The sequence below is a fragment of the Prionailurus bengalensis genome, chromosome E4 (genome assembly GCF_016509475.1).
Source record: "Prionailurus bengalensis isolate Pbe53 chromosome E4, Fcat_Pben_1.1_paternal_pri, whole genome shotgun sequence".
NCBI classification, from domain to species: Eukaryota; Metazoa; Chordata; class Mammalia; order Carnivora; family Felidae; genus Prionailurus; species Prionailurus bengalensis.
Window position 1 is genome coordinate 63,205,389 of NC_057360.1, and position 11,172 is coordinate 63,216,560.

At 44.9% G+C, this 11,172-nt stretch overlaps 1 protein-coding gene across 2 annotated transcripts in view; it reads right to left on the minus strand.

Moving 5' to 3' along the window:
- The window catches only part of ATF6 (activating transcription factor 6), a 205,599-nt gene extending 199,352 nt beyond the window's left edge, over window positions 1-6,247 (minus strand). The window contains exons 1-2 of one of the 2 annotated variants that reach the window (XM_043567583.1): window positions 6,143-6,247; window positions 5,348-5,663 (exon numbers count right to left, since the gene is read on the minus strand). In XM_043567583.1, the coding sequence (XP_043423518.1) occupies window positions 5,348-5,399 (52 nt within the window). In that variant the 5' untranslated portion in view covers window positions 5,400-5,663; window positions 6,143-6,247. The remainder of the gene's footprint in view (window positions 1-5,347; window positions 5,664-6,142) is intronic. The other variant, XM_043567582.1, reaches the window with a different exon arrangement.
- Between the last annotated feature and the right edge of the window lie 4,925 nt (window positions 6,248-11,172).

Here is an 11,172-nt window from a genome sequence, read left to right on the forward strand (position 1 = left end):
GCAAGATGACAAACGGCCACCTGGCGTCACATAATGGAAATCAGGGATGACATCAGTAAGAACAGCTTTGGTGGTGTAGCGGAGCCTGGCTGCAGTGAGAGCAAGAGACGAGGAGAAACCAGAGTCGGTGAACATGTTTTGTTTTGTTTTCTTAAGAATTCTGCCGTAACATAAAGAAAAATGCAGAAGCGGCTAGAGGGGAAGTAACCTCTAAAGAGAGTTTGGAGGGGTTTTTTCTTTACTCTAAATGGGAGCAACAACTCTGTTTACTGACTAGCACAGATGATCTAGCACAGAGGGAAATGAAGAAGGCAACAGAGGGAAGAAGGCTTGAGCAAGGCTCTTGGCTAAAGAGGAGGGATCTACAGCACACGGGAGAAGCCATTCGTTCTCAACGAGAGAAGAGAAGGCAAGTATGCTGGCAGGTGGGTAGATGAGTTAGTGGGAGATTCTGGAAGTTCTCTTCTGATTCAAGGGAGGGGCAGGGGGTGACAGAGGTTCGAAGAGAGAAGACACTTCATAAAAACAAACATCTAAGTGGAGAATGAGAGGACCAGGCAGATCCGATCAGCCAGCCGACGGCCTCGAGGCCTGGTTCAGCTTACTAAGCCAGTTAGATTTAACCGAGGTTGTGGTTCACCAGAGAGACAGGGAGAGAGAACGAACTACAAAACAAGACACAGACCAGGGTATGGAGGGTATGAGCAAGGGAGCGGTTACGACTGCCCATGGAACTGAACCGGGTAAGGGGGAAGTGACGACAGAGAGGAAACGGGGGACAGTGAAAAGATGGCGTGTCCGTAGGGTCACAGGAACTGGTGGAGTGCCACGGGGAGTGAGCTGGTAAGACAGGAGGTGGTGGTCGGAGCGCGGGGTGTTGAAACGGAGACGGTTCTCAGTGCTGACAAGGTTTCGGCCTATGATGGGGGAGCAAATGGCTGAGACAGGGTGGAAGGCAAGATCCCTGGTGGAGAGGAGGCCCAGAAATGAGAGCTCAGGGTATCTGAAGTACCTCCTCTGAGAATCTGAAATCATCCAAGGAAGGAATATTCGAGAAGAGTGACAGTGAGCGAGGAGCTAAAATTTCTCAACAAGGGAGGGAGGGAGAATAAACTCGGAAGCAGCAGATGCCTGACTGTGACAGAGACAGAGGATGGCATATTGTGACACGAGATTGAAACGGGATTTATCTCAGGGAGGATGAAAGGAGAGCTAGCCGAAAGCAGCGGTGAAAACCAAGGTGCTTATCCCACCTTTAGAGGCCCGAATGGCAAAAAGGTTTTGAGAATGAAAATGGCAGCCATTCCCCAAGCCTTCAGAGAAAGCAGCTGTAACCAAGGGGAGGGTCAGGCTGCGGTCAGTGCCGGAAAGCCAACTTTCACAGAGGAGACTGAAGACGTAAAAGAAACCACAGAAGCAGATAGAAGCTTCTGGTCTTGGTACATGCACCTTACATGCGGCAAAGAGGTGGTTTCTGCACAAAGCCCAGACACGGAGGGAAAGAAGAGAAGGAGGGGACATGCAAGTGACAAGCATATGAAGAAATGCGCCACATCGAATGGGATCAGGCAGCTGAGCATTAAAACGAGATACCACACCCACCTACTAGAATGGCTAAAATCCAAAACACCGGCCACATCAAATGCTGTGGAGGACCAGGAACATTCATTCACTGCTAGTGGGAGAGCAAAACCGGTACAGCCGCTTCGGAAGGTTCCTCCAAAACTAAATGTGCTCTTACCGTGTGATCCCAGCAATTGTGCCTCTTGGTATTTCCCCAAATGATTTGAAAACTTGTCCACACAAAAAGCTGTGTGTGAACATATAACTGCCGATATGTGAAAGCAACCAAGATGTCCTTCAGTAGGTAAATGGATAAGCAAACTGTGCTATGGACTGAATTGCGTCCCCCCAAAATTTGTATCTTGAAGCCACACCCCCCAGTGTGACTATGTCCAGAGAGAGACAAGGTGGCCTTTAAGGGGTAATCAAGATTAAATGACAATATAAGAGAGAAGAGCAGGGCCCTAATCTGATAGGACTGTGGCCTTCTAGAAAGAGGGAGAGAGATCCTTCCCCACCCCCCTTCTCTCTTGCCCTTCTCTCTTCTCCCCTCTCCCTCTCTTTTGCCTCTCGTGCCCCTGCCTTGTGAAGATGCAGTGAAACGGCGGCCATCCACAAGCCAGAAAGAGAGCCCTCACCGGAACGTGACCTTACTGGCACCTGATCTCAGACTTCCAGCCTCCAGAACCGTCAGTAAATAAATTTCTGTTGTTTAAGCCACCCAGTCTATGGTAGTTTGTTACGGCAGGCTGAGCGACTAACACACGGTAGTACGTCCATACAGTGGAGTATTACTCAGTGCTTAAAAGACAAAAAAAAAAAAAAAAAGTTTCCAAGTCATGAAAAATTATAGGTCTTAAATGCATGTTGCTAAGTGGAGGAAGCTACAGACTGTATGATTCCAACTATATGACATTCTGAAAAGGCAAAACTGGGGAGATGGTGAAAAGATCAGTGGTTGCCTGGGGCTCAGGAGGGAGGGAGGAAGAAATGAATAGGTGGAGTATGGGGGATTTTTTAGGTACATGAAGCTATTCTGTAGGACACTGTACATGCATGACATTAGGTATCTGTCAAAACCCACAAAATGTACAACACAGAGGGAATCTTAATGTAAACCACGGACTTTCGTTAATAATATTGGATCAATACTGGCTCATCAATTGTAACAAATTCACTCCACTAACGCAAGATGTTGCCAATATGGAAAATGGCGGTGGGGGTGTATATAGAACTCTATGTACTATCTGCTCAATTATTTTGTAAATGTAAAACTGTACCCCCAAAAAGCCTATTAAGCATTAAAAATAATTATGTGAAATTCAGATTTCGTGTCCATAAATAAAAAGTTGTATGGAAGCACAGTGATAACTCATTTACAAGTTCAGTTTACATTGCCCCTGGCTGCTTTTGCACTATTAACAGCAGAGTTGAGTAGTTGCAACAGAGACCACAAGACCACAGAGACTAAAATACTTACTATCTGGACCTTTACAGAAAATAATGTTGGCAAACCCCTGCTCTAAATTTCATTACCCAGGTTAAAGGGAAAAAGCACATCCCACCATAGGCAGTTCTGAGCGAACCACTTTATTATTCAAAGTTGTTAGGGTCACAAGTTCTAATCACATAAGCTGAATTTAAAAATTTAACTGGCCACCTTCTAATATTAAAAAAAAAAAAATAAATCAAATAAATCAGTGAGGTATCTGAATACTCAAAATGGCAACTCCCAGAAAAAGAATCCACAGTCTACTGAAAAACGCCAGCAGACAACAGCGTTTCACTTTAGTGCCTGCAAAATCCACTCCACTTACTGAACCCCTAATGAATCAGAATTGAAGTGTTCAACTAAGAGAAGACTGTTAACAGTGTGAAAAGAGAAGCCTGGAAAACAATGGGAAATGCGCACATTCAAGGAGGGACAGGGCAGGATACCTGAGTTGAGTCAGTGAACCGACTACAAAGAATTGAACGCTCTGTAAAAGAACACTAGGACTGGGAGTCAATTTATCAGATCAATCACCACAATGCAGGCTGGAAAGAGAAAATAACGCAATGAGGAAGCGCCCCACAGTTATAGTTTAAGAGATACCATAAAAATATAATAGTTAGGGGGCGCCTGGGTGGCGCAGTCGGTTGAGCGTCCGACTTCAGCCAGGTCACGATCTCGCGGTCTGTGAGTTCGAGCCCCGCTTCGGGCTCTGGGCTGATGGCTCAGCGCCTGGAGCCTGTTTCCGATTCTGTGTCTCCCTCTCTCTCTGCCCCTCCCCCGTTCATGCTCTGTCTCTCTCTGTCTCAAAAATAAATAAACGTTAAAAAAAAAATTTTTTTTAAATATAATAGCTAGCTGAGAAAAACCATAACTACCTGATATTCTAGATTTATTAATAACTGATGGAGGGGGTGGATCTTGGGAAGAATCAAATCTGTAGAAATAATTTAGGAAAAGCATTCTGGAATAGTGACTAAGAGCACAGGCTTTGGAGGTAAACAAACCTCCTGATCCTGCTTGCTCCCCTCACTTGCTACAACACTGAACATTCGCGCTCTCTCTCTCAGCCTGTTTTTTCATCTGTGAGTTAATAATACCTCCTCCTTATGCTGTAGGGAGGATTAAAGAAGTCAATGCATGTTAAGAGCCTAGCAGGACACCTGACGCAAATGAAGGGCTAGATAAATGGTAATTATCCCTATTACCACTATATTTGGCTCAGGAAAAACACACTTGGAATCGATAGTCTCAAGTTTCTTCCAGCAGCTCCTAGGAAATCTACCCAAGGACTGAAATAAAGCTCCCACTGCACATAATCTAAGAGGAGTTCTGTCCTTAGAAAATCAAATGAGGACTTCAGTTCAATACATAGAATTGAGATTACGCTCTTGCTACCGAGAATGGTGGCCCAAAGAGGAAAGATGAAGATCAGTCTGGATTCCCCCCGGATTCCCCTCAAGTTCCCCCCGGATTCCCCCCAAATTCCAAAGTAGGTGAAAGGCGTAGGCTCACTACAGGGCCCACTCAGAGACCTAACGCAATCCCAAATTCTCGCTGGAGCCGGAGAACAGCATCAGTCCTATGTCCCAAAACGAAGAGAAGAATACAAGTTTCCTCTAAACACCTAGATGACAAAGTTTCCCCACCGTCATTCCCACCGCATTCCATTCCACTCTTCCCGATCACAAAACCAAACCAAAGATACACGAAACAACTTCAAAACAAATTGGCGCTGTTTCTGAAGGGCAGTCAGGATTACATCCATTTTTAAGCGTTAGGTCTAGGCAGTCAGGGACCCAAGGTCAGGTGCTTTGGTTCTCTGCCAAGATGGACATCAAGTCTAGACCAACAATGGCAGCTGCGACATGAAGATCTTTGCATACATTCCCCTTCTGTCACACAAACACGTACAGACACACTCCACGGCAATCACCGCCCACATCCCACACGGAGAAAACAGCTTCCAGCCTTTTTGGTGATCCCAGCCATCCTGCCCTCTGCTTCTTACCGACGCCCTTTCCGCTCCCACATCCTGACCCCCTGGTACTTTCCCAGCGCAAATGGCGAAAAACGATAACAATTCCAATCAGGCAACATTTTACGCTGCCGGGTGCCAGGGCAGAAACCGCGCGGTTCTGCTAGACTCTTCCAGGCAGGTCCACGGACGGAAGCGACGAGTTAGCCCCGGCTCCCGGGGCAGAGTTCGCCCACACCTGTCTCCACAAGTGGGCGGAAGGAGGGAGGAAGAACCCCGCGGCCAGCGCTGGCACGTTCTCGGCCGCCACTCACCCCAATCCTCGTTCGCTCGGTGAGAAAGGCCCGGGCTAAGAGGCGACTCCATGGTGCCGGCAACGCCAGCCGGCTCTCGCACACCCCACGCTCCCGCGGCCTGGAACTCGGTGACTAACAGCTCGGACGGCGGCGGCAGGCGGACAAAATACCCCGTCCCGGCGCGGGGACGGTGGCCGAGCGAAGACAAACTTACGCCCGCTGCCCGGGGAGCTTGCGCAAATCAGAAAGGAGAAACGTCAGAGACCGAGCTCCTTTTCAGCGGATCTCCGAGTTAACTATTTCCCTTTGGGAGTTTGCGGCACTTTCTGTCCCGCTGTTTTAAGGAAAAAAAGAAAAAAAGGCACATAAGCCCTACTTTCGTTAAATAAAATGTATCGATAATAGTCAAAATGAAAAGTAAAAGCCCCTTCTGGATAGACCGGCTCGTTCCTCGCATATCCTTGTTAATACCACCGTGTAGCTATCTCAGAACAAAGGCAGAGACCCATAAAGTAAATGTGATTTAATTTTTTTGCAATCGCTGGCCGTCATTGTAAAAATTCTGCGTACACACGAGTGTGTGAAAGAAAAACTCAACTCTTGTGCCGCGTTCGTTAGACCCGCCTCCCTTCACGGGCACAGTACCCGAGGTAAGCAACAGCACGTCCGTCGTACTTCCAGAAAGCCCCCTTCTATTTAAACAAATTTAAGCAAGGCAAACATAAAAGAGGGAACTCCTCGTCCTCACACCTGTCTCCTAGATACGCGTTTCTAACGCACAGTACTTCGTAGTGGAAATCCGAGCGACCTTACCCTACAACCTAGAATAAGGTAGATTCGTAATCTTTTTATTGCTGGAACCGGAGAGTCGGGTTTGTTCCGAAGCAATTCACATCACGAACTGCCACTGAGAGGTTGGATTGAGATTGACGGAACAATTTCAAGAACGCTACGTAATAGAATTCCTTCTTACAGCGTTTCAGCCGCGAGTTGTTTCAAATACCCTAAGAACCCGGATCCCTCTAGGACCGAGTGGAATCCTTCCCATGGTTACTAAACCAAACAAACGCTTCCCAGAATCCAGCGAACTCCTCGTGGCTGCGGGGTTACTACAGATTGCATAATCCACAGTCTTCAATACAGTCCTGGGACCCCAAACCGGAAACATTTTCCCGAAATGATTCCTTGTGTCATGAGGTAACTAAACAGTTTTCATGGATAGTGGAATAAATGTCGCTTCTATTCAAAAACGGACCATAAAAAGAAAGCCCTAAAATAAAAAAACCACCAAGAGTCTTTTATTCTGCATCCACCAGATACCTTGGTCTTTTTTTTTTTTTTTAATCACCATGACTGAACTCCAGCCATTTTTTTTTCAAAGTTTTTATTTTTATCCGAAAAGCGCAGATGACAATGACACAAGCATTTGCGTCCCTATCACCAAAAATTAACAAATATTAACATGTTCTATTTTTCTTTCAGATTTTTCATACTGTAAGAAATTAAACATGACAGATAAAGCCCAACTCTGCTTCTCTCCTGCTTCTTCCCCCCCCCCCCACATAGGCAACTTCTATTATGAATTTTATGGGAATCAAGTCCATTTTTATTTTTATTTGTCTCATGTTTAAATATGTTTGTAGATACATATATTTAGTGTTGTGTTGGGTTTTTAAATTTACATAAATGTATCATACTCCTGTTCTCCAAGTCACTTTTCTTATTCAACATTACTTTTTGATGATCTATTCATGTTTGAACTGTTATGTGGTATTTCCTTGAAAAAAATCTATATATCACAATTTCATTTTTCATTTCTCTACTAACGGACATTTGGATTGTTTTAAATTTTTACTGTTACATACATCCTTCTATGAGTCTCTTCATGCATATATGCAAAAATGTCTTTAAGATATATGCTGGGTCATAGAGTATGAATGTTAATATCTGCCAAATTATACCAATTTACGTCCTTTCTACCAGTGATGAGCTCTTTACTCCTCCACATTCTCACCAACACTAGATATGGTCACTTTCACATTTTTTGCCCCGTGAAGGGTGTGACTAGAATTTACATTTCCCTGACAATTAAATATGGGGTAGATCTTTTCGCGTTTATTAAACCTTATTTCCTCTTCTGTGAATTGCCTATTCTTATAAAATTTGCTATTGTATTTTCTTTCTCTCAATGGTATGCACGTCTTTAGCTAGCCTACTCTATTCATTTAACTGGTATATATGTTGCCAATACCTTCTTTTAAGTTTACACTTGTTTTTTTGTTTATGGGGTTTTTGTCTTTAGGTTTCAACTTCAATGTAGTCAAATTTGCCAATCTTCTGTTTATGATCTGTGCTATTTGTAACTTGCTTAAGAAATCCTTCCCTCTCCTCAGGTCACAGAGATGTTTTAAATTTTCTTTCCATAGTTTTATAGTTTTGTTTTTCACATTCTTTTTTTTTTCTCCTTATTTGGTTATTGCTGGGGTGTAGTAGCACTATTGATTTTTATACAGCAATCCTGTATCCAAAAACCTTGCTGGATGGGGCACCTGGGTGGCCGTCGGTTAAGCATCCGACTTCGGTTAAGCATCTGACTTCAGCTCACGTCATAATCTCATAGCTCATGAGTTCAAGCCCCGCATTGGGCTCTGTGCTGACAGCTCAGAGCCTGGAGCCCGCTTCCGATTCTGTGTCTCCCTCTCTCTCTGCCCCTCCCCTCTTCACGCTCTCTCTTCCTCTCTCTCTCTCTCTCTCTCTCAAAAATAAATAAACATTAAAAAAAATTTAAAAACCTTGCTGAATTATGTGATTGTAATATTTTGTCTGTAAATCTCCAGGATTTTCTATGTAGAAAAACTTGTATGCAAATACGAATATTTTATTTTATTTTTTTAATTTTTTTAATGTTTATTTATTTTTGAGACAGAGAGAGACAGAGCATGAGCAGGGAAGGGGCAGAGAGAGAGGGAGACACAGAATCTGAAACAGGCTCCAGGCTCTGAGCTGTCAGCACAGAGACTGACACGGGGCTCGAACTCACGAACTGTGAGATCATGACCTGAGCTGAAGTCAGACGCTTAACTGACTGAGCCACCCAGGAGCCCCAAATACGAATATTTTAAAATTTATTTCAGCATGTAACTTCTTTTTAAAATGTATTTATTTTGAGTGAGAGAGAGCACATGTGAACATGTGAGCAGGGGAAGAGGGGCAGAGGGAGAGAGAGAGAGGGGGAGAGAGAGAGAGAGAGAGAGAGAGAGAGAGAGAGAGAGAGAGAGAATCCCAAGCAGGCTCTATGCCCAGTGCGGAGCCCGATACAGCTTGCTCTCAAGAACCACGAGGTCATGACCTGAGCCAAGATCAAGAGTCAGACCCTTAACCAACTGACCCACCCAGGTGCCCCCATTGTAACCTTTTTTAAATTGTCCACTCTGTGCTGACAGCAGAGAACCCCATGCAGGGCTCGAACTCCTGAGCCATGAGATCATGACCTGAGTTGAAGTCGGACACCTAACAAACTGAGCCACCCAAGCCAAGCGTCCCTTAAATTGACCTTTATTTTTTTTTAATTTTTTTTTAACGTTTATTTATTTTTTGAGACAGAGAGTGACAGAGCATGAACGGGGGAGGGTCAGAGAGAGAGGGAGACACAGAATCCGAAACAGGCTCCAGGCTCTGAGCTGTCAGCACAGAGCCCGACGCGGGGCTCGAACTCACGGACCGCGAGATCGTGACCTGAGCCGAAGTCAGACGCTTAACCGACTGAGCCACCCAGGCGCCCCTTAAGTTGACCTTTAATGTGGAAAATTTCAAACACAAAGAAAAGGTAGTGAAGACTCATTCTTAGCACCCAACTTCAACAATTTCCCATTCTTGTTTTATCTACCCTCTCTCCCCACAACACTTACTTTTTCTTTTGCTTTGTTTTTTCCCTTGGGTGGGGTGTTTTAAAGAAAATCCCAGAGAGCGTGTTATTTCACCTATAAATACTTGAATGGATATCCTGACAAGGCTTTTTTCAAATTTTTAAAAACATGACTACAACACTGTTACGATACCCACCGAAATTAACAATTCCTTAATATTATCTACTACCTGTTCCATGTTCAGTTTTCGCTCAGAAATGCCTTTCTACAGTTGGTTTGTACAGTTGTTTCCTCTCCTGTGTTGTTGCGATGGCAAGGACCTCTCCTACCACGCTGAAGGCAGATGCACGAGTGTACATCTTTTAACTTGTTCCCAACTTTCACGCGAAAGGTTTCCTTTAAAGGATTTTTAAAAACGCCTTATTTAGGGGCGCCTGGGTGGCTCAGTCGGTTAAGCGTCCGACTTCAGCTCAGGTCACAATATCGGGGTCCGTGAGTTCGAGTCATGCTCTTGTCTCTCTGTCTCAAAAATAAATAAACGTTAAAAACAATGTTTTATTTGTTTTTGAGAGAGAGAGACAGAGCATGAGCAGGGGAGGGGCAGAGAGAGAGGGAGACACAGAATCGGAAGCAGGCTCCAGGCTCTGAGCCGTGAGCCGTGAGCCCGGCGCAGGGCTCGAACTCATGAACAAGTTCCTGACCTGAGCCGAGGTCAGACACTTAACCGACTGAGCCCACAGGTGCCCCCGATGTGAAAGTTTTAAAAAGTTTTACTAGTGATAAGATTTGTTTTTTCCTGTAGTTTCTTTTTTTTTTTAATCTTTTTTTTTTTTTTTCAACGTTTATTTATTTTTTGGGACAGAGAGACACAGAGCATGAACGGGGGAGGGGCAGAGAGAGAGGGAGACACAGAATCGGAAACAGGCTCCAGGCTCTGAGCCATCAGCCCAGAGCCCGACGCGGGGCTCGAACTCACGGACCGCGAGATCGTGAGCTGGCTGAAGTCGGACGCCCAACCGACTGCGCCACCCAGGCGCCCCAACCTGTAGTTTCTTAACACAAGGAAAATTTCTTTTCATTTTGCATCAAGAAATTTGCCGTGGTTAGGGGTTTTTTTACACACACTTTTGGTTATATACTCCCTCCATTCTAGTTACCATGCTTTTTAAAAAATTTTTTAATGATAAATGTTAAATGTTACTACATCCTTTTTATTCACTTGTTTTCAATTTAAACCCTTGGAAGAGAAATGAAATTTGAAAGAGTTTTGTCTAGGGGCGCCTGGGTGACTCAGTCGGTTGAGCGTCTGACGTCAGCTGGGGTCATGATCTCACAGTTTGTGGGTTCAAACCCCACATCGGGCTCTGTGCTGACAGCTCAGAGCCTGGAGCCTGCTTCCGATTCTGCGTCGCCCTCTCTCTCTGTCCCTCCCCTGCTTGTGTTGTCTCTCTCTCTCTCTCAAAAATAAATATTAAAAAAAAAAAAAATGAGAGTTTTGTCTAGAGACATAAAGGAGACCCTTGCCCAGATCCATACTTCTGAGGACTCTACTCCGGCGTCTGGCAGTGTCTCTTCCTGCAGGGGGACAATCCATGGTACCAAGGTGAGATGCCCAACTGGAACACATGCCTCCTTCTAGACATACTTTTTATGCCCAAATAGCTCCACACCTGCTTCTGAAGCTTGCTTAGGTTTCTGACTCCTAAGGGTGAACTGTGCCAATGCTGTATGCCAGGGGTGTAAACAGAGCTTAGAAATGTGAGGTGGAAAGTCCACATCCGCACATGCATGGGCCATATAAACAAACCCAGGGGTGGGGAAAGGGGGCAGTCTGTAGGTCAGGGGCCAACTCTCCTACACTGTCATGTTTTGGCAAGGAATCCATAAAGTCAGAGAATTTTAAACTCTGACCTTGTCTTCCAGGTCTTTAGGAAGGCATGTTTGTCAAGATAAGAGAATAACAGTTCGGTAGCTTGA